This window comes from Eschrichtius robustus, chromosome 2 (assembly GCF_028021215.1).
Source record: "Eschrichtius robustus isolate mEscRob2 chromosome 2, mEscRob2.pri, whole genome shotgun sequence".
NCBI lineage: Eukaryota > Metazoa > Chordata > Mammalia > Artiodactyla > Eschrichtiidae > Eschrichtius > Eschrichtius robustus.
Window position 1 is genome coordinate 179,399,869 of NC_090825.1, and position 23,716 is coordinate 179,423,584.

Sequence of the window (23,716 nt, forward strand, 5' to 3'; positions counted from 1 at the left end):
TTCTCTTGTTTTGGAGCACGGGCTCTAGGTGCGCGGGCTTCAGTAGTTGTGGCTCGCGACCTCTAGAGCGCAGGCTCAGTAGTTGTGGCGCACGGGCTTAGTTGCTCCGCAGCACGTAGGATCTTCCCGGACCAGGCCTTGAACCCGTGTCCCCTGTATTGGCTGGCGGACTCCCAACCATTGCGCCACGAGGGAAGTCCCTGTTGTATTTTTTCAAGTCCACCTACAGGTGTTGTCATACGGTATTTGTCTTTCTTTGTCTGACTTACTTCACTTAGTATAATACCCTCCACGTCCATCCACGTTGTTGAAAATGGCAAGATTTCATGCTTTTTAAATGACTGAGTAGTATTTCATAGTATATATGTACCACATCTTCTTTATCCATTCGTATGTCGATGGACACTTAGGTTGCTTCCATGTCTTGGCTATTGTAAGTAGTGCTGCTATAAACATTGGGGTGCATGTATCTTTTTTTTTTCTCCTTTTCAACGTCATATTGTGCACAATTTCAAACACATACAAAAGTAAAAGGAAACCATATTGCGTTGTAAACGTCAATCTTGTTTCCCCTGTACTTGTAGCCTTCTCTTACCCATGTATCCTCCACTGCTACTGAAGCACATTCTAGGCTTTCTCTTGACGAGATCTTTCATTGGATCCAGTGATAACTTAAAGAAACTGTTATTCATTGAGCACGCACTGTGTGCCAGGTGCTTTGCACCTGTGGCCTCATGCACACCTGAGGACTCTGAGGGAGGGGCTGGAGCTCAGAGCAGCAGTGGGAGAAAGGGGGTTGGTTGTAATCCAGGTAAAGTCCAGGCACTGGGAGGGCCAACCCTCCCCGCTTCACGAGGGGCTGGGGTTCTCTCCTGTTCTTCCTGGGCTGAGCTCTGAGAAGCCCGTGTCCGTCCCGTCAGAGGCCTGGGGAGCAAGAAGGGCCAGGGTGAGTTGGGGCCTCGCTCCCCACCCTCTGCCCCTGCCCCGACACCCTGCTCGGCCCTCCCTCGCAGACTTGGGCCTCTTCTCCACCAAGACGCTGGTGGAGGCGAGTGGTGAGCACACGGTGGAGGTGCAGCAGCCCTCAGACAAGAATTGGGACCCGACGGGCACGCGACAGATCCGGCCCTGCGAGAGCTCCCGTTCCCACACCACCATTGCCAGGTACACGCAGGACCAGGCCTCCTCCTTCCAGGAGTCCCTGCCGGTGAGAGGCGGGCACGGGCAGAGGCAGGGGTTGCAGAATTGGGGGACTTGGAGCCCCGGCTGCGGTGGGAGGGCTCCTGGAAGGCCGCTGACCCAGGCCTGCCTACCCCTGTGGCCAAGCAGGAGGAGGAGAGAGAGTGAAGACGAGGAGTGGGAGCCGGACAGCACCACGGGAACCCCTCCTAGGTAGGGACGCTTTGCCCCTGCCCTTCACGACTCCTTCCCTTCCCTGCGCTTCTCCACCAACCTGTGCTCTTCACCCCTGCAGCAGCGCACCGGGCCCGAAGAACCATCACATCGTCAAGTTTGGCACCAACATCGACCTGTCCGATGCCAAGCGGTCAGTGGGGCTGAGGCCAGCAAAGCTGGGGCGGGAGCGCTGATGGGTCGGTGGAGTCGGGGTCGCGGCTCACTTGTGTTGCCCCCTCGCCACGGCAGGCGGAAGCCCCAGCTGCAGGAGCCGCAGAAGCCGCCCGCCTTCACGCGGGTAACCTCCACGGGCACCGTGCCGAGCCGCGTGGGCTGCACCATCCCGGGCACGAACACGGCGCAGCTGTACATGAAGGTCCCAGGCAGCCGAACCTATTTTTTTTTTTATAAATTTATTTATTTATTATTTATTAATTATTTTTAGCTGTGTTGGTGCTTCGTTTCTGTGCGAGCGCTTTCTCTAGTTGCGGCAAGTGGGGGCCACTCTTCAACGCGGTGCGTGGGCCTCTCACTGTCGCGGCCTCTCCCGTTGCGGAGCACAGGCTCCAGACGCGCAGGCTCAGTAGTCGTGGCTCACGGGCTTAGTTGCTCCGCGGCATGTGGGATCTTCCCAGACCAGGGCTCGAACCCGTGTCCCCTGCATTGGCAGGCGGATTCTCAACCACTGCGCCACCAGGGAGACCCCCCTAACTTTTTGAATTAGTGATTTTTTCCGGTTGTATACCCAGGAGCGGAATTGCTGGATCATATAGTAGTTCTATATTTAGTTTTTTAAGGAACCTCCATACTGTTTTCCATAGCAGCTGTACCAATTTACATTCCCACCAACAGTGTAGGAGGGTTCCCTTTTCTCCACACCCTCTCCAGCATTTGTTATTTGTAGACTTTTTGATGATGGGCATTCTGACAGGTGTGAGGTGATATCTCATAGTAGTTTTCATTTGCATTTCCCTGATGATTAATGATGTTGAGTGTCTTTTCATGTGTCTGTTGGCCATTTGTATGTCTTCTCTGGAAAAAATGTCTATTCAGGTCTTCTGCCCATTTTTTAATCAAATTTTTTTTTTTTTGATGTTGAGGTTTTTGTTAGTTTGCTTTTTCTTAGTTCCTTGATTTCCTTTTTTTAAATTGAATTATACTTGATTTACAATGTTGTGTTAGTTTCAGGTGTGTAGTAAAGTGACTCAGTTATATATATATATATATATATATATATATATATATATATATACCGTTTTTCTGATTCTTTTTCACTGTAGGTTATTACAAGATATTGAATATAGTCCCCTGTGCTATACACTAGGCACTTGTTGTTCATCTGTTTTATATATAGTAGTTTGTATCTGCTAATCCCAAATTCCTAATTTATCCCTCTTCCACTCCATTTCCCCTTTGGCCATAAGTTTGTTTTCTATGTCTGGGAGTCTATTTCGGTTTTGTAAATAAGTTCATTTGTGTCATATTTAGATTCCACATATCAGTGATATCATATGGTATTTGTATTTCTCTGTCTGACTTACTTAGTATGATAATCTCTAGGTCCATCCATGTTGCTGCAAATGGCATTATTTCATTCTTTTTTATGGCTGAGTAGTATTCCATTGTATATATGTACCACATCTTCTTTATCCATTCATCTGTTGATGGACACTAAGGTTGCTTCCATGTATTGGCTATTGTAAATAGTGCTGCTAGATGTTGACTTGTATGAGCTGTTTATATATGTTGGATATTAACCCCTTATCAGTCATATCATTTGCAAATATTTTCTCTCATTCGGTAGTCTGCGTTTTCATTTTGTGGATGGTTTCCTTTGCTATGCAAAAGATTTTAAGTTAAATTAGGTTCCATTTGTTTATTTTTGCTTTTATTTCCTTTGCTTTAGGAGACAAATCCAAAAAAGTATTGCTGAGATTTATGTCAAAGAGTGTCCTGCCTGTGTTTTCTGGTTTCTCGTCTTACATTTAGGTCTTTAATCCCTTTTGAGTTTGTTTTTGTGTTTGGTGTTAGAGAATCTTCCAATTTCATTCTTTGACATGTAGCACTCAGTGAAGAGACTGTCTTTTCTCCATTGTATGTTCTTGCCTCCTTTGTTGTAGATTAATTGACCAATTAATTAATTGCGTGGGTTTATTTCTGGGCTTTCTATGCTGTTCCATTGATCTATGTGTCTGTTATTGTGCCACGTGTCTAGATTTTTCATTTTATTGTCTTTTGATGATCAGAAGAACTAAAATTTAGCACGGTCATTTATGATTAGCATTTTTGTGTCTTGTGAAATAAAAACCCTTTCCTACCCTAAGGGCAGAAAGATGGCTACCTTAATTTCTTTCCATAAGTTTTGAAGTTTTGTTTTGGCCTTTAAATCCTGAATTGATTTAGAGTTGCTTTGGAGTGTGGTGTGAGGTAAGTGTGGTGGAAAGAATAACGGCCCCCAAAGGTGCACCCATCTTAATATCTAGACCCTGGGAACCTGTCACCTTATATGGCCAAAGGGATGCAGACGGTGAGGTGGGCAGACTAGCCTGGTGACCCAGATGGGCAGAACTTAATCCTGTGGGTCCTTAAAAGCTGAGACCCTCTCCCGGCTGTGGTCAGAGAAGTGAGAAGAGAGTCTAAACATGAGAGAGACAGGCCTTGCCTTGAATATGGAGGAAGGGGTCTGGGCCGAGCCATGCGGGGGAGTCTGGATGCCGTGAGCGGCCCTCTGTTGACAGCCAGGAGGAAACAGGGACCCAGTCCTGGCACTGCGAGGAACCGCACTCTGCCGACCCCCAAAGGGGCAGGGGACTGGTCCTCTGGAACCTCAGGGAGGAGCCAGCCCCACCCAGTGCGACCCATCTTGGACATCTGACCTCCAGAACTGTCAGATGTTACACCCCTCCCGTTTGAGCCTCTAAGTTTGTGGTGATTCGTAGGCAGCAGTAGAAGAGGAATCCAGAGGGATCTGGTCTTATTTTCTGCTGTCTGCGTGCCCCGGGCCCAGCACCTGCAGTGAGATGTCTCCCAGCTGCTGCCCCTGCTCTCTTTCCATCAGAGTTCCAAATGCCCCTCAGCCTGTGCCAGTGCCCCTTCATTTTCTGCCCAGTGAATCTCAGCTCCTGGACTGTGAACTTCCTTGCTTCTTTACTTGTCTGAGCAGCAGAAATGGACCCCAGCTCTCCTTCAAGGGCTGGCAGAGCTCTGGCCCCTGGAACGCCCTCTCCTGACCCCATATGAGCGCCTGGCTGGAAAGAGGGATGTGGGGCTACGGTGAACCACACCCTGCCCCTCCTATGTGACTGTGGGTGGGGGAGGGCACGTCTCAGCCTCCCTGGAGCCCGGTGCCCAGTCTGCACCCCAGGCTGTGACCAGTCCCCTCTCCTGGGGTTGTCATGGGGACAAATGCACTGCCTGATGGGCTCCCTCGTGCAGGATGGCAGACATGGTCGCAGCTCGTTGGAAGTGGGTCTAGTGAGCCATCTCGTAGCTAAGTGACCTCGATTGTTTTAGTGTCTTAAAAAGATTTTTATTGGAGTATAGTTGATTTACAGTGTTGTGTTAGTTTCTGCTGTACAGCAAAGTGACTCAGTTATACATATATATATACATTCTTTTTTATATTCTTTTCCATTATGGTTTATTACAGGATTCGAACATAGTTCCCTGTGCTCTTCAGAAGGACCTTGTTGTTTATTTTAAAAAAATTTTTATTGGCATATAGTTGATTTACAGTGTTGTGTTAGTTTCTGCTATACAGCAAAGTGACTCAGTTATACATACACATATATCCACTCTTTTTTAGATTCTTTTCCCGTATAGGTTATTACAGAGTGTTGAGTAGAGTTCCCTGTGCTATATACTAGGTCCTTACTAGTTATCTATTTTATATACAGGACCTTGTTTTTTATAAGTGGCCTCACTTTTGAACAAAGATTTCGTATGGGACTTTGCAATGATGACAGATCTCTCTGGTTGCAACAACGTGGAACTTATCCTTTTGTGAGTCACTGCATGCAAGGTGAGGGTTTAGGACACTTCACAACAATGGGAATTCTCGAGGGTCTCCCAGATTGGACCAGACGCTCTCTAAGGCCTTCCTGTCTGGGACCCTCACAGAGGTGATGGCAAGGCCACACCCAGGGGCAAAGCATCAGGGGCACGGGAGTCTTAAATGATGCATAGGGAACAGCCAAGCAAAGGAATGGAGAGTCACGCTGCGTGGGGTCTCCACACAGAGGGTTTGGGGGATGTAGTCCTGTGATGCCCTGAGGGGGTTTCCCAAAGGCTGGATCCCGGGATGGGGGGCGGGTGTTGGGGCGGTGAGGACAAAGCAGCTATCCTAACAATCACTTTCTCACTTTTTTTTTTTCCTCTTTTTTTGGCCGCATGGCTTGCAGGATCTTAGTTCCCTGACTAGGGACTGAACCCGGGCCCTGACAGTGAAAGCGCTGAGTCCTAACCACTGGACCACCAGGGAATTCCCATGATCACCTTCTTTTGACCATGTGAGACAGCCTATTCTGAACACCAGCTATCGCTGAAGTTATTTCTCATGAAATGGTGGGGCTGGAAGGGTATGTATCAGGGCGCTTGTGGCTGCAGGGAACAGAAAGCCCAGCTACAACAACTCAGCCTTAAGAGAACTATTTGTGTCAAGTAACAGGAAGCCCAGACACAGAAGGCTCCAGGGTCGCCAAGTCGATGATCTTTCAGCTCACATCCTTAGACTAGCAGGTCTCATGGTCACAATGTAACAGGGAAGAACAAATCTGACTCCATGTTAAGATCTGTTTCTTTTGCTTTAACCTTTGTGCCCTGTTGCCTGTGCTTAGTCATGCTGGCTCTGCAACTTTTGTACAAGAATGTTGCCTGTAGCCTGAAATATACAGAAGAGCCCTAGTCTCAGGGCTCTGACCTTTAAGAGCCCATTCATAGGGAGATAAAAAGTGCAGGACAGAGAATAACATTTGTCTTGCTGGAGGTTTACAGGAACATCATGACCTGACGTAGGTGCACGCCCCTGCCACACCTTGTCTTTAAAAAGGCTTTGCTGAAACCCTTCGGGGAGTTCAGGGTTTTGGAGGCACTAGCACCCGTCTCCTTGCTCGGCCCTGTGATAAACCTTTCTCTGCTCCAAACTCTGATGTTACAGTTTGCTTGGCCTCCCTGTGTGTCGGCCACATGGACTTGTGTCTGGTAGCAAGATGACTGCCTGTGCTCTAGACATCACACACAGTCCCAGAAATAACCAAGAAGAAGGCACAGGGTCTCTTCCTCCTGTCTCGAGAGAGGACACCATCCCTCAAAGCCCCTGCAGACCTCCTCTCAGGTCCCATTCCTGAGCCAGTCATGGGGAGGAGGTGGGACCCCTGATGAACTGTCACCCCCAGCACCGACTCCCCTATCTGAACACAAACAGGTCCTTTACTAAGAAGAAACGTAGGGTGGAGCTGGGTGTGTGCCCCAGCACCGAGCCCTGTTCCCAGGGTAACTGCTCACTCAGCAGCCCCTCCCTGAGAGCCCTCCCAGGCCCCGGGACACCAGTGAATGGGGCACTCGCGGCCCCTGGCCTGGAAAGGCGACTTGCTACAAGGCTGTGCCAAACACCATGGAGAAGTCAAACCAGTGCCGAGATGCAGGGAGACCCAGGAATGGGGCTGCCTTCCCGAGAAGGAGCCCCCAGGACATGTGCGGGCAGAGGCACTGACAAGTGCAAAGGCCCTGAGGTAGGTGCATGTTTACGGAGCAGGAAAGCAGAGCGGCAGGAGGGGAGCGGGCGGGCTGAGGTTGGAGGGGTGGGCGGCCCCACGAGGGGTGCCCACCGCCTCAGATACGCTGGGCATGGAATGTAGGCTGAGAATGTGGGCGGGCCGTGCTCCTGTTGCCTGGTGACCACAGACAACAGGAGCAAAGCTGCAGGGCTGGGAAGGGCCCAGCACATGGGGGACCAACAGCAAAGCTCGCTCTACAGCCACCGCATGTCAGAGGCTGAGGACCAGCCAGAAAGGGGGCAGGATGACGGCACCCTGGGCCTCCAGGGCCCCAAGTATGAGAAACGAGGGTCCAGGGACCCCAAATACCAGGGTCTGGACGATGGGGACCTGGGATTGGAAGACCAAGAGGAGGAAACTTCCTCTGAGGAGGTGACTGGGGAAGAATTCGTGGACGCCCAGAACCCGGAGGAGGCCCTCTCGGCGCTGGAGAGGGTTCTGGAGAAAGACGCGGAGGAGGGCGTGCCTGAGATGAGGTGGGCAGGAGGAGCGGGCGCCCAGGCTGGGGTGGGCGGGGGTGGCCCTGGGGGTGGCTGCACTGGCCTGGGTGCTCACTCTAGGGGTGAAGTTGTCAGCACCTCGCTGCTCTGAGGAGGAGGGCGGCAAACAGCCCCTGTCCAGGTGGCAGGTGAGTCGTCGTGGAAAACCCTACGCAAATGCCAACTGTGGAGGTGGCAGAGTTGAGAGGTCGTGAGCCCTCCATCCCGACAGAAAGAAAAAGAAATGGGGGAAAATCTCCCAACCCCCAAAGCTGAAACCATTGCAAATACCATAAATTGCCAGACACGCTTTTGGCGGCCAGGAGGACACCCGGAAAAACACGGGTGCTCCCTGTAGGGAGGGACCTCGTGCCCTATTGTGTTCACGGGTTCCTCGGCTGGAACCCCTCGCCTCCTGGTGCTGGGTAAGCACGCGTCGCCTCAGGCACTGCAGAGGGGCCTTTTCCCCTCCCGGCACAGTGACGGAGCTCGTGTGATGAGCGCACAGTGTGGTGTGTGATGTGGCCGGCGGGGCAGGGGACGCGTGCCGTGTAGAGGGCGGCGCTCGGGGAGGGGTCTGAGCCGGGAGAGGAGACTGCATGTCTTGGTGCTCTGGGGGCTTCCTGGGGGCACTGTCCATAACTCAGCATCCCCTCTGTTCCATTTCACGAAGGAGGGAACCAAGGGCACTGGCTGGTGGCAAAGCTAGGATTTCAGGTCAGGTCTTTGTGGTGCCAGGGCTCTCCTCCAGAGGGCGGGGCGAGAACACAAGGATGGTTCTACCCCGCCGGGGGAGCAAGGGCTCTGGCCTCAGCATCCACCTTCCCTCAGCCGGCTGTCCATCTCCCAGAGGACCCCCGGCACCTCCGTGGGCTGGGAGAGGAGGAGGAAGAGGCGGCTGTTTGAGTTGGCGAAACCCAAGACCAACTGGCAAGTCTTGAAAGACAGGTGAGGTGTCGGGCGGCCTGGATGGGGGGTGGTCTGAGAGGGGACACGATGCCCTCGGCAGCCTCTGGGTACCGGCCGGACCAGCGGAGCCCAGCGCAGAGGCGGGCGGGGGCCTGTCTCTCGCAGGATGGGGTGCTCCTGCAGGGGCTACGCCTGGATCTCCCCCCGCATGAGGAACCTGCAGTTCTGTGTCTACTGGTGAGTCCCGCCCCCCCGCTGCCCACATCGTCGGGAAGGGGGGCCTTCACCGGAACCACCCTTCCTCTCCTGGGACAGGGTTGGAGGAAGGACTCTGCACTGGGGGCCCCGCCGCAGGATTCCCAGCTCTACCTGGAGCTCTGGACCCCAGCCCCCTGCTTGAGATGGGTCTGCTCCTAGACGCCGGGCCGCTTCTCAGTTGCGCCTCTTTCTTTCCAGCTCCCTCCTTCTCTGAACACCAGCCTTGCTCAGAATAACCTACACTCCCCGTGCCTCTAAGACTTTTCTCCCGTATCCGTCTCTGACCTGCCTCTGCTGCCCATCTACTTACTCTCTCCTTTCTTCCCACCTGGAAGCTCTCCCTTCCTCCCCCTCCAGCTTTCCCTCTCCCCGCTGTCTGTGTTTGTGGGGTGCCCTGAGTTCTGCTGCTGAATGGGACGCAGACCGCCGGGGCCCTGGCTTCCCTCACGCTGAGCCCCGCTGGGTGTGTTCCAGGCCATCTGTGTACTGGACAGAGAGGTTTCTTGAGGATACCACCCTCACCATCACGGTGCCCGGTAGGTTGACCCGCCTAACCCTGACCCTAACCCTAACCCCTTCTCCGCGGGGGTGGGGGGCATCAGGGGGAGGGGGGCTGGCCAGGCGCCTGTGGCCGGGTCACCCCCATCTCACCGTGACCTGCACCTGGCTCTGTTTGGGGAGACCGAGGGGCCTCCCAGCCCCAACCCTCCCAGGGGTCCCTGCGGGAGTGCCCCTCCCCCATCTCCCAGGAGCGCCCCCCCCCCCCCCCCCCCCGTCTTCCAGGGGTCTCCTCTCTGGAGTCTGTCCCCAAGCTGGAGGCTGGTCCTGGCGGGGGAGGGGTGGGGGGCAAGCTCTCCAGGGGAAATCACAGTTTGCACCTCAGTCAAAGTGAGGTCAGTACTAACTTCACAAAAGACCCCTTTCCTTCCCAGAGCCGCTGATCCCTTTGAATAAAACATTTCAAGAAAACTCATTTCTGGAGAGCCGCTCAGGGCGAGTTCTCTCTTGGGTTTAGAATCCCCTGCAGTGAGCACGGAGGCCCCCGGAGCCCAGGCCTGTCCTGCAGAGGAGCCTGAGCCCCCGTTCCCCCCACCCCTGTGTGCCCCGCGGTCCCCAGGTGAGCGTGTCTGGTGCGAGCTGTCCCTTGTGTGAAGCTGGATGCAGGAGGAAGGAAGCCCGCGGGGAGGGGCGGGTTTCCAGGGAGCTGTTTCCCCTTTTGTGCAGAGGTGTCCCGCCGGTTGGAGGAGCTGGCCCGACCTAAGAGGTTCTACTCGGAGTATTACAACAACAGGTAGGGGGCGGCCGGGCAGGGACCCCTTTCCGTCGGGGCTTGCAGGGGAGGGTCCAGGTCCTGGGACCAGGAGACCCATTCACGCCGGCCAGACACTGAGCCTTTGAAGCTCAGCTCCCCAGACAGGACGCAGGAGGCTCTCAGGGCTGCAGGGCAGGTGCTGGTGTCGCTCTGGGCAGCTGGCGGTTGTGAGACTGATGGTTTTAGGCGCCTGCCTCCTGGCACGACTCTGTCTCAGTTCTTGCGGCTTCCACGCTTGCTGACGTGGGGTCTGGTGTTATTAGACACAGACTGGTTTCCTATCTCACACACGTGTGGAAAGGAAAACATGCCCGAGAGTCCTACTCACCCATGTTGACAGGCTCCAGCCACCGTTTCTGTGGCCGTCATTGTGACCACAACTTCTCACCTTAATGCTGGTTGGAGCGTAATCTGGAGGCACCTCTGTGTGACCTGTAATCTGGGGTGACCTCTGTGATCTGTAATCTGCGGGGTGACTTCTGTGATCTGTAATCTGGGGTGACCTCTGTGTGACCTGTAATCTGGGAGGTGACCTCTGTGTGATCTGTAATCTGGGGGGGTGACCTCTGTGTGATCTGTAATCTGGAATGACCTCTGTGTGATCTGTAATCTGGGGTGACCTCTGTGTGACCTGTAATCTGGGGGGTGACCTCTGTGATCTGTAATCTGGAATGACCTCTGTGTGATCTGTAATCTGGGGTGACCTCTGTGTGACCTGTAATCTGGGAGGCGACCTCTGTGTGATCTGTAATCTGGAATGACCTCTGTGTGACCTGTAATCTGGGGTGACCTCTGTGTGACCTGTAATCTGGGGTGACCTCTGTGTGATCTGTAATCTGGGGGGTGACCTCTGTGACCTGTAATCTGGAATGACCTCTGTGTGATCTGTAACCTGGGGTGACCTCTGTGTGACCTGTAATCTGGAATGACCTCTGTGTGATCTGTAATCTGGGGTGACCTCTGTGTGATCTGTAATCTGGGGGGTGACCTCTGTGATCTGTAATCTGGAATGACCTCTGTGTGACCTGAAATCTGGGAGGTGACCTCTGTGTGATCTGTAATCTGGAATGACCTCTGTGTGATCTGTAATCTGGGGGGTGACCTCTGTGTGATCTGTAATCTGGAATGACCTCTGTGGGATCTGTAATCCGGGGGTGACCTCTGTGATCTGTAATCTGGAATGACCTCTGTGTGACCTGTAATCTGGGGGGTGACCTCTGTGTGATCTGTAATCTGGAATGACCTCTGTGTGATCTGTAATCTGGGGGTGACCTCTGTGTGACCTGTAATCTGGGGTGACCTCTGTGTAAACAGCTCCGTGGAGCACAGCCCGCCATGGATGGCCCCGGGCCTTCTGGTCGGGCTGACAGTGTTTATCCACTGCATTCCAGCCTCAGAGATGTGAAGATAAGAGTCTGCCTCGGATCAATGAAATACGGCTGTTTCTGGGGCAGAGGCAGAGCTGAGACCCGATTTTAGGAGGTGGGGTGGTGGCAGGGCTGACTTTCATCCCTTTGATCCACCTCCTGCCCCCAGCCTGATGGTGGGAGTAGGGGAGACGGCTGGGAGGAGACTACCAGGGAGAGGGTTGCTCCATCCTTGGGAATAGGGGGGCTCTGTTAGGGATTCTTTTAGGAGCCCCTCTTGGAGGTATTTTGAAAACCGTGCACTGCACCAGGCTCTCCCTGAGCCCCCGAGTCAGAGAGGAGTCGTACACACACAAGCACACAGACGTAGCCCCGGGTGGCGGGTTAGGGTCTCAGGCCTGGCTCTCCCTTAGGACCACCCCCATCTGGCCCATTCCCCGGTCCACCTTGGAGTACCGAGCGTCCAGCCGCCTGCGGGAACTGGCCACCCCGAAGGTCCGGAATAACATCTGGAGCATACACATGTCTGAGGTGGGTGCCCTTGTCCCCCTGGAGCTCCCCAGCTCCCCCCGGGGGCTCAGCGGGTCCGGAAGGACCAGAGGCAACAGACGTGTGACTGCTTCCCTGAACCATCAGGAGTCACCGGGGTTTGTTCAAGAAAAGTCTTTACTTTCCTCCCCTGGGCCTTGAAGGCAGCGCAGGGACCACCCTCCCCTGCCTGTCAGCTCAGAGGGGAGCCGGAGCAGTCTGCTCCCACGGGGGCGGGACAACCGCCGTTCAGAGGTGACAGCGGAGTTCAGTCCATTCTCAATCTGGTCCTTTGCGCTCCTCCAGTTGAGGCTCCACCCCCCCCCCCCCCCACCGCCCCCGGCTCAGGCCCGACTCCGCCCCGGCGGCCCACAGCTACCCTCTGGCACCTGCGCGGTGCCCGGCCTGGCCAGCAGCATGGAGTCGTCCTCCCCTGGGAGGGGCCGCCATGGGGGCATCTCGCACCCACCGAAGGATACGCGCTTGTTTCTGGGTTTTGGTTCCTGCACACACGGCTGCCGTGAGCATCTGGGCCTCTGTGGGATACGTCGCCGTATCTCCAGGGTCAACACCCAGAAGCGGGGTCCTGGCCAGGAGGCCTGTCCGACTTTATCAGAGACTGACCACCTGCTCCCACAGTGGCCGCCCTGTCTGGCACCGTGAGTCCGTTTATTTCTTTACGGCCGGCCGCCCTGACAGGTGTGCGGTGGGACGGTCTTGTGGTTTAATGTGCGTTGGATCCGTGTCTTTTCATGTGGTTGTTTGACAGAACCCCAACTTGAACACTCTTACAACTAAATGCAGACAACACACTGCTTCTCCCAGAAACTCTTCATATGGATTTCTAACAGGTGAGGGTAGTTTAAAACCCCTAACAACAAAGATCCCACTGAAAGAATTTAACAATAATACCTTAGTGTCCAAATACCCAGTCCATGTTCCGTTTCCCCAGTTGTCTCAAAAAAAGGCTTCAGCAGTCAGTTTGGTTGGATCAGGATCCGGAGGAGGGTCTGGCCCCACCTCTTACCTGGAGACGTACCTGCTGTTTTCCCGGACCCTGCCTTGCCTTTGCCAGTTTAGCCTTCGAGTCCTTCTGCGCTCCAACACCCTCTGTGGCTCCCCAGTGCCCCGGGAAAGCCAGCAGGATGGGGCCTTCTCCATCCCTACTACCCCACGTGCCCCCTGTTGGACTAAATGCGGGTCCCTCAACAAGCCCCTGGGCCTTGGCATGTGCAGCTGGGCATGTTCCTGCCCAGCCTGGTGGGGCCCCCATCCGACACCCCTTCTTGCTCCTTCCCAGCCCCTTTCACGTGTGCTCTGGATGGGCTGTCATCCTTCCCTCAAATGTGAGCTCCCCGAGGACATGTGTCCGTGTCTGCTGTGGCCTTACTGCAGAGCTGGCCTTGCCCCGTGCAGGGCACGAAGTGGTTGTCAATATTCTTCGAATGCATGGATAAGTGACTGTTTCCCTGCCTGTCACCCCTGCAGACGGGGGGCCCCCTGAGGGCAAGACCGCAGGCTGCCTCATCTGCCTCATCTGGTGACCTGGGCTGTGGGGGCCGTCGTGGTGGGCAGAGAAGGAGGGGAAGAAAGGAGAGGGGATGGAAGGGGTGGTTGAGAGGGGCATGAAATTGTAAGCGCCAGGATGTCTTTGACAAGAGTAGTGTCTGTGATTTCTCAGCAGGACACTTTCAGGAGGAAAGGGACTCATCTTTCAGTCTCCCTAGAGAACATTACAGCCAATCCTCTGCCTCTGGGCAGTCTCCTACCCAAAGTGCACCCAACAGAGAGCTTCTGTAAAACATTAAATGTTATACACACACCAAGTGCTTGTACAATTCACCCTCCTACCAGCCATGTATCGGGATCTCTCTCCTCCCACCTTCCTGCCAGGGCTTGATAACGCCAGACTTTTTCACTTTTGCCAAATTTGTTGGCATGGAGTGATATTGTGCTGTTTTAATTTACATATCGCTGGTGCACAGAGAGGATTATTGATCCTTTGGATTTACTTTCCTGCACGATTAGCTCAGTTTCCTATTGATTTTTCATGTTATTGATTTAGAGAAGCTCTTTATTTATGATGGCTACTACTAATCCCTTGCTGAACACACTGCAAACTAACTTCTTCCCAGTCAGTCTTTTGTCTTTCAGTGTTGCCTTCAGGGTCTTTCTGATCCAGGGGCCATGAGGAATCATGGGCTACTTTACTCTTTCTCCTCTAATTCTGCTTCTAGGTGTCCCAAGTGTCCAGGGCAGCCCGGATGGCCACCCCCAGTCCGAGGATCATCCAGCTGGCAAAGCCCAGGGCTCCAGCCACCCTGCTGGAAGAGTGGGACCCCATGCCAAAACCCAAGCCACACGTGTCAGACTATAACCGCCTCCTTCACCTGGCCAGTAAGCAGGTCCCCGGGGACTCGACATCTTATGAAGCGTCCTTCCCCACTGGATGCGGGTGGGGGCAGCCAGTTGACTTGGACCTGCTTCTGCCAGATTTGTGCTTCCCTAGCTCCACCTGCACTGCAGACCAGCTGTCCGAATCCCTGTGGGCAGTTCATCTGTGGCCTGCATGGGCTCCCTGGGGGCTGGCAGAGAGAGTCGCTCCCTCTGGGTGGGGGGCAGTTTGTGGGTCTCCCAGCACAGCAAGTGGTTGCAGAAGGGAAACTTGGGGTGCAGGGCCAGGGCCGAAAGAGCCAAGCTGGGGCAAAAGGGCTCTTTACATGGTGTTGGCCTGACTCTCTTCCTGTCCTTTATTTAATTTATTTTTTTATACAGCAGGTTCTTATTAGTCATCCATTTTATACACATCAGTGTATACATGTCAATCCCAATCGCCCAATTCAGCACACCACCACCCCCACCCCCACCCCCCCGCGGCTTTCCCCCCTTGGTGTCCGTACGTTTGTTCTCTACATCTGTGTCTCAACTTCTGCCCTGCAAACCGGTTCATCTGTACCATTTTTCTAGGTTCCACATACATGCGTTAATATACAATATTTGTTTTTCTCTTTCTGACCTGCTTCACTCTGTATGACAGTCTCTAGATCCATCCACGTCTCAACAAATGACCCAATTTCATTCCTTTTTATGGCTGAGTAATATTCCATTGTATATAGGTACCACAACTTCTTTATCCATTCGTCTGTCGATGGGCATTTAGGTTGCTTCCATGACCTGGCTATTGTAAATAGTGCTGCAGTGAACATTGGGGTGCATGCGTCTTTTTGAATTATGGTTTTCTCTGGGTATATGCCCAGTAGTGGGATTGCTGGGTCATATGGTAGTTCTATTTTTAGTTTTTTAAGGAACCTCCATACTGTTCTCCATAGTGGCTGTATCAATTTACATTCCCACCAACAGTGCAAGAGGGTTCCCTTTTCTCCACACCCTCTCCAGCATTTGTTGTTTGTAGATTTTCTGATGATGCCCATTCTGACTGGTGTGAGGTGATACCTCATTGTAGTTTTGATTTGCATTTCTCTAATAATTAGTGATGTTGAGCAGCTTTTCATGTGCTTCTTGGCCACCTGTATGTCTTCTTTGGAGAAATGTCTATTTAGGTCTTCTGCCCATTTTTGGAATGGGTTGTTTGTTTCTTTAATATTGAGCTGCATGAGCTGTTTATATATTTTGGAGATAAATCCTTTGTCCGTTGATTTGTTTGCAAATATTTTCTCCCATTCTGAGGGTTGTCTTTTCGTCTTGTTTATGGTTTCCTTTGCTGTGCAAAAGCTTTGAAGTTTCATTAGGTCCCATTTGTTTATTTTTGTTTTTATTTCCATTACTCTAGGAGGTGGATCAAAAAAGATCTTGCTGTGATTTATGTCAAAGAGTGTTCTTCCTGTTTTCCTCTAAGAGTTTTATAGTGTCCGGTCTTACATTTAGGTCTCTAATCCATTTTGAGTTTATTTCTGTGTATGGTGTTAGGGACTGTTCTAATTTCATTCTTTTACATGTAGCTGTCCATTTTTCCCAGCACCACTTATTGAAGAGACTGTCTTTTCTCCATTGTATATCCTTGCCTCCTTTGTCATAGATTAGTTGACCATAGGTGCGTGGGTTTATCTCTGGGCTTTCTATCTTGTTCCATTGATCTATGTTTCTGTTTTTGTGCCAGTACCATATTGTCTTGATTACTGTAGCTTTGTAGTATAGTCTGAAGTCAGGGAGTCTGATTCCTCCAGCTCCGTTTTTTTCCCCTCAAGACTGCTTTGGCTATTCAGGGTCTTTTGAGTCTCCATACAAATTTTAAGATTTTTTGTTCTAGTTCCATAAAAAATGCCATTGGTAATTTGATAGGGATTGCATTGAATCTGTAGATTGCTTTGGGTAGTATAGTCATTTTCACAATATTGATTCTTCCAGCCCAAGAACATGGTATATCTCTCCACCTGTTGGTATCATCTTTAATTTCTTTCATCAGTGTCTTATAGTTTTCTGCATACAGGTCTTTTGTCTCCCTAGGTAGGTTTATTCCTAGGTATTTTATTCTTTTTGTTGCAATGGTAAATGGGAGTGTTTCCTTAATGTCTCTTTCAGATTTTTCATCATTAGTGTATAGGAATGCAAGAGATTTCTGTGCATTAATTTTGTATCCTGCAACTTTACCAAATTCATTGATTAGCTCTAGTAGTTTTCTGGTGGCATATTTAGGATTCTCTATGTATAGTATCATGTCATCTGCAAACAGTGACAGTTTTACTTCTTCTTTTCCAATTTGTATTCCTTTTATTTCTTTTTCTCCTCTGATTGCCGTGGCTAGGACTTCCAAAACTATGTTGAATAATTGTGGTGAGAGTGGACATCCTTGTCTTGTTCCTGATCTTAGAGGAAACGCTTTCAGTTTTTCACCATTGAGAATGATGTTTGCTGTGGGTTTGTCTTATATGGCCTTTATTATGTTGAGGTAGGTTCCCTCTATGCCCACTTTCTGGAGAGTTTTTATCATAAATGGGTGTTGAGTTTTGTCAACAGCTTTTTCTGCATCTATTGAGATGATCATATGGTTTTTATTCTTCAATTTGTTAATATGGTGTATCACATTGATTTGCGTATATTGAAGAATCCTTGCATCCCTGGGATAAATCCCACTTGATCATGGTGTATGATCCTTTTAAAGTGTTGTTGGATTCTGTTTGCTAGTATTTTCTTGAGGAGTTTTGCATCTATATTCATCAGTGATATTGGTCTGTAATTTTCTTTTTTTGTAGTATCTTTGTCTGGTTTTGGTATCAGAGTGATGGTGGCCTCATAGAATGATTTTGGGAGTGTTCCTTCCTCTGCAATTTTTTGGAAGAGTTTGAGAAGGATGGGTGTTAGCTCTTCTCTAAATGTTTGATAGAATTCACCTGTGAAGCCATCTGGTCCTGGACTTTTGTTTGTTGGCAGATTTTTAATCACAGTTTCAATTTCATTCCTTGTGATTGGTCTGTTCATATTTTCTATTTCTTCCTGGCTCAGTCTTGGAAGGTTATCCCTCTCTAAGAATTTGTCCATTTCTTCCAGGTTGTCCATTTTATTGGCATAGCGTTCCTTGTAGTAGTCTCTTAGGGTGCTTTGTATTTCTGTGGTGTCTGTTGTAACTTCTCCTTTTTCACGTCTAATTTCATTGATTTGAGTCCTCTCCCTCTTTCTCTTGATGAGCCTGGCTAACGGTTTATCAATTTTGTTTATCTTCTCAAAGAACCAGCTTTTCGTTTTATTGATCTTTGCCATTGTTTTCTTTGTTTCTATTTCATTTATTTCTGCTCTGATCTTTATGATTTCTTTCCTTCTGCTAACTTTGGGTTTTGTTTGTTCTTCTTTCTCTAGTTCCTTTAGGTGTAAGGTTAGATTGTTTATTTGAGATTTTTCTTGTTTCTTGAGGTAGGCTTGTATAGCTATAAACTTCCCTCTTAGAACTGCTTTTGCTGCATTCCATAGGTTTTGGATCGTCGTGTTTTCATTGTCATTTGTCTCTAGGTATTTTTTGATTTCCTCTTTGATTTCTTCAATGATCTCTTGGTTATTTAGTAACGTATTGTTTAGCCTCCATGTGTTTGTGTTTTTTACGTATTTTCCCCCATAATTGATTTCTAATCTCATAGCGTTGTGGTCAGAAAAGATGCTTGATATGATTTCAATTTTCTTAAATTTACTGAGGCTTTATCTGTGACCCAAGATGTGATCTATCCTGGAGAATGTTCCGTGCGCACTTGAGAAGAAAGTGTAATCTGCTGTTTTTGGATGGAATGTCCTATAAATATCAATTAACTCTATCTGGTCTATTGTGTCATTGAAAGCTTCTGTTTCCTTATTTATTTTCATTTTGGATGATCTGTCCATTGGTGTAAGTGAGGTGTTAAAGTTCCCCACTATTATTGTGTTACTGTCGATTTCCTCTTTTAGAGCTGTTAGCAGTTGCCTTATGTATTGAGGTGCTCCTATGTTGTGTACATATATATTTATAATTGTTATATCTTCTTCTTGGATTGATCCCTTGATCATCATGTAGTGTCCTTCCTTGTCTCTTGTAACATTCTTTATTTTAAAGTCTATTTTATCTGATATGAGTATTGCTACTCCAGCTTTCTTTTGATTTCCATTTACCTGGAATATCTTTTTCCATCCCCTAACTTTCAGTCTGCATGTGTCCCTAGGTCTGAAGTGGGTCTCTTGTAGACAGCATATATATGGGTCATGTTTTTGTATCCATTCAGCAAGCCTGTGTCTTTTGGTTGGAGCATTTAATCCATTCACGTTTAAGGTAATTATCGATATGTATGTTCCTATGACCATTTTCTTAGTTGTTTTGGGTTTGTTTTTGTAGGTCCTTTTCTTCTCTTGTGTTTCCCACTTAGAGAATTTCCTTAGCATTTGTTGTAGAGCTGGTTTGGTGGTGCTGAATCCTCTTAGCTTTTGCTTGTCTGTAAAGCTTTTGATTTCTCCATCGAATCTGAATGAGATCCTTGCCGGGTAGAGTAATCTTGGTTGTAGGTTCTTCCCTTTCATCACTTTAAGTATATCATGCCACTCGCTTCTGGCTTGTAGAGTTTCTGCTGAGAAATCAGCTGTTAACCTTGTGGGGATTCCCTTGTATGTTATTTGTCGTTTTTCCCTTGCTGCTTTCAATAATTTTTCTTTGTCTTTAATTTTTGCCAATTTGATTACTACGTGTCTTGGCGTGTTTCTCCTTGGGTTTATCCTATATGGGACTTGCTGCGCTTCCTGGACTTGGGTGGCTATTTCCTTTCCCATGTTAGGGAAGTTTTCGACTATAATCTCTTCAAATATTTTCTCTGGTCCTTTCTCTCTCTCTTCTCCTTCTGGGACCCCTATAATGCGAATGTTGTTGTGTTTAATGTTGTCCCAGAGGTATCTTAGGCTGTCTTCATTTCTTTTCACTCTTTTTTCTTTATTCTGTTCTGCAGCAGTGAATTCCACCATTCTGTCTTCCGGGTCACTTATCTGTTCTTCTGCCTCAGTTATTCTGCTATTGATTCCTTCTAGTGTAGTTTTCATTTCACTTATTGTATTGTTCATCTCTGTTTGTTTGTTCTTTAATTCTTCCAGGTCTTTGTTAAACATTTCTTGCATCTTCTCGATGTTTGCCTCCATTCTTTTTTTTTTTTAAATTTTATTTATTTATTTATTTCTGGCTGTGTTGGGCCTTTGTTTCTGTGCGAGGGCTTTCTCCAGTTGCGGCAAGTGGGGGCCACTCTTCATCGCGATGCGCGGGCCTCTCACTATCGTGGCCTCTCTCGTTGCGGAGCACAGGCCCCAGACGCGCAGGCTCAGTAATTGTGGCTCGCGGGCCTAGTCGCTCCGCGGCATGTGGGATCTTCCCAGACCGGGGCTTGAACCCGTGTCCCCTGCATTGGCAGGCAGATTCTCAACCACTGTGCCACCAGGGAAGCCCTGCCTCCATTCTTTTTCCGAGGTCCTGGATCATCTTCACTATCATTATTCTGAATTCTTTTTCTGGAAGGTTGCCTATCTCCACTCCATTTAGTTGTTTTTCTGGGGTTTTATCTTGTTCCTTCATCTGGTACGTAGCCCTCTGCCTTTTCATCTTGTCTGTCTTTCTGTGAATGTGGTTTTTGTTCCACAGGCTGCAGGATTGTAGTTCTTCTTGCTTCTGCTGTCTGCCCTCTGGTCCGGCCCGCAGTCCCCAGGACTGTCGCGGCTTCAGCTGCTGGGGCCCCTCCAGAGCCGGCAGCCTCAGTGAGGCCGCCCTCCCCTCGGGCTCCGGGGCATTTCAGTGACGGTGGAGGGAAGAGACCCCGAGCCAGGAGTTCCAGCTCTGCAGAAATGCGGGCTCCATTCTGGGCCTCTTCCTGTCCTTTAAAACAAAGGACATACCTGGTTCCCCCACAACAAAAGTAATATGCACTAATTGTGGAGAGTTTGAAAAATGCAGAAGAGCATGAAGAAAGGAATCTTGCCACCCAAAGGTAGTCAGAGGCTTAGGAAAATTCACTGTGTATCCCCGGCTCCTGGCACGTGGTCACCAGAGAGCTTGATTGGCTGTTTTGGTATAATCTGCTGTGTCATTTTCTCCGTTTCCTATTTCCTGTTTTTTTTTTTTTTTGTTTGTTTTGTTTTTTTGCGGAGGAGGCGGGTATTGATTTGCAGCAGCTCTTTATATAAGATGATCACTAACCCTATGTCAAGCACGTTGCAAAATAACTTCTTCCCAGTCTTTTTTCTTTCGAGCTTGCTTGTGGGATCTTTTGTTTGTTTATTCATTCATTCGTCTGTTCCCTTAATATTTGTTAAAGTATTTGTTGAATTTGTTATGACTGGTTAAATGAACAGAAACACAAATACACACGCACTTCTCTCTCAGACCATCCTGTCTCACACACATATGCATGAACACACACGTCTGGAATATAAGCACATGTACATTTGTACATACACACGCGTGTATATTCATCCAGGCTTCAGGAGCACATATCAATGCACATCTGTGTGTGTATGGATAAAACTGGTGTAGGACTGTGTTTTTCAAACCGCAGACTTCCACCCACTGATGGTTGTGACCAGCATTTAAGAAGTGAAGTGAGGACGCATGCAGTGCAGGGGCCACGTGGGGTGGGCACTGGTCCATGCCATTTTGCATTTGTGGGTGCCGTGTGGCCGTGGACCAGTCACACTCTCAGGCTGTGACCAGCAGATTTTCGGAGCCCAGATGTTACAACAAAGGAAATGCCCCTGAGTCTCCCTGAGGACTCCCAGAAAGGTGGGCTCTGGGCAGGTCCTCCCGAGGTCCCCCAGCCTCTCCCTTTTGGGGGCCCCAGCACATATCGCCTGCCCAGGAGTTGTAATCCAGCCTGAGGCTGGTGGAAGGGCACCCCTTCTTTTCACCGAAGGTCTCTCCCCCGAACTGTGGGTTGTCTGCTGAGTAGGGGGAGGGCCCTTTTGCGATTGCAGGGTGTTGGAGCAAAGAGGGGTTTGGAAAGGCAGCCCTCAAAACCGAGGGGCCCAAAGTTAAGGCAGTGGTCACCAGTGGCCACCAGTGGTCACCTCTCTCCTGGTCCCCACGCAGGCCATGCCCCGTGGCTCCCGCTGTGGAGGAAGGGGTGGCAGAGAGGTGGCGAGGGGGGCTGAGCAGGAGAAGGGCCGGGGGTCCCGGCAGGTGAACGGAGGGGCCTGGCTGAGCCACAGGTCTGTTCTGAGAGCAGTCTGTCCACGACTAAAATGGAATGAAAGTCAATCCATCCATTGATTTAAATCAATTAACAGATTTTATTAAAATTAAAAAGGATAAAAGTCTAGCCCATATCGGGTACTGGTCACATGTGGCTGGTGGGACCCTGTGGCGAGGGCCCAGCTGGGGCTGCCTGAGCCCCCTCCTCACCCCCAGCCGCCAGGGCACCTTTTTCTGCTCCCTCTGAGTCCCCCATCTGGTACCCATGGCCATTTGAAATGTTTTTTCTTTACAGTTCACCCTTTCACAGTGCACAATTCAATACTTTCCAGTACGTTCACCGAGCTGTGCAACCACCACCACAATCAATTTTATTTTATATTATTTATGTCATTTAAAAAATTGTATATTATTTTATTTTTTAAATGTATTTTTTATTGAAGTATAGCTGATTTACAATGTTGTTAATTTCTGCTGTACACCAAATGACTCAGTTATACACATATATATATTCTTTTTCATATTCTTTTCCATTATGGTTTGTCACAGGATACTGAATATAGTTCCCTGTGCTATATAGTAAGACCTTGTTGTTTATCCATCCCATATATAATAGTTTGCATCTGCTGATCCCAAACTTCCAATCCATCCCTCCCCCATACCCCTCCCCCTTGGCAACTACAAGTCAGTTCTCTATGTCCCACACAGTCAATTTGAGAACACTCCATCCCCCAAAAAGTGAAGCCCTGTCCCCATCAGCAGTCACCCCCATCCCCTCCCCCAGCCCCTGCCAACCAGGAACCCACTCTCGGTGTCTGCGGATCTGCCTGTTCTGGACGTTTCCCATCAATGGAATCACACACTGTGTGTCCTTCTGTGTCTGGCTTCTCTCACTGAGCATCGTGTCCTCAGGGTCCATCCATGTGGTAGCGAGTGTCAGGGCTTCACCCCTTTTCACGGCTGAGTGATGCTCCCATGTGTGGAGGGACATGTTTGTTTATGCATCGTCTGTTGACAGACAGGCCATTAAACTTGGGAGCTCTGACCCAGAAGGCTGATCTCCGCGGGGGGGGGTGTGTGTGTGTGTGTGTGTGTGTGGCCGCATGCCTCAGGCTCCGGCTCCTGACGCCACCCCCCTCTCCCGCCCTCTCCAGTGCCCAAGGCCCAGTCGGACAAGTGTGTTCCTGACCGAGACCCGCGCTGGGAGGTGCTGGAGGTCACCAGGAAGGCGGTGGCCAGTCCCCGCATCGTCTCCCTGGCCAAACCCAAAGTGCGGAGGGATCTGAGCGAGGGCTACAACCCCTACCGCGTCTCTCCAGCCTCCCTGGTGGCTCGTGCGTCCCCTCGCCTGTACGAGCTTGCCACCCCCAAGAGCGTCACCAAAAAAGCATGAGCAGCCCAGGCCTGGCCCCTCAGCCTGTTCCCAGTAAAACCCAAGTGCAACCTGACCCTGTGTGTGGCTCTGAGCGCTTTGGCCTGGAGCCGGGAGGGCAGCGGGGGCCCGGAGGAGATGGTAATAATAATGTTTATGTTTGCTTCCAACCTGCAATCCTGCAGCCCTTTTTCTCCAATTACGTTCCCCTGCCGTCGCCAGCCCCTCGGATGGCAGACTCCACGCTCTCCCACGTCAGAACTTTCCCTCTCAACCTCTTCTGTCCCAACTTGCTTATCCAGCCGCATCCTGGGCGTCCACAGCACCTCAAACTCAGTGACCTCCATAATAAACCAGCCAATGCCTGTTGCATGATTATGATCTTTGCAGTGACCCAACGGGGGGGGGACTATCAGTGTCTCCCCTGTGCTGAGGTGGAGGCTGAGGGTCACAGAGTTTGTGAAAGACCCACAGTCCCCCCAAGAGTTTCCCGTGGCGGCTGGGACAACTCACCATGAACCGGGGGCTGAAAACCACACAGATTGTTTCTCTGACAGTCGTGAGGTCAGGAGTCCGGCTCGGGTCTCACGGGGCTAAATGCAGGCGTGGGCAGGGCCGGTCCTTCCGGAGGCTCCAGGAGAGCATCGGTTTCCGCCTTTTCCAGCTTCTAGAGGCGCCGCATCCCTGGCTC

The 23,716-nt window shown here is 50.4% G+C and overlaps 1 protein-coding gene across 1 annotated transcript; it reads left to right on the forward strand.

Annotated features, from left to right (window-relative positions):
* The first annotated feature begins 1,588 nt into the window (after window positions 1-1,588).
* Window positions 1,589-23,083, forward strand: SPMAP2 (sperm microtubule associated protein 2). The gene is made up of 10 exons (XM_068535017.1): window positions 1,589-1,778; window positions 7,297-7,645; window positions 8,480-8,596; window positions 8,723-8,794; window positions 9,290-9,351; window positions 10,040-10,106; window positions 11,908-12,025; window positions 14,260-14,419; window positions 22,808-22,954; window positions 22,989-23,083. The coding sequence occupies exons 1-10, from the start codon at window positions 1,589-1,591 to the stop codon at window positions 23,081-23,083; spliced, it is 1,377 nt and encodes a 458-aa protein (XP_068391118.1).
* The last annotated feature ends 633 nt before the right edge of the window (window positions 23,084-23,716 follow it).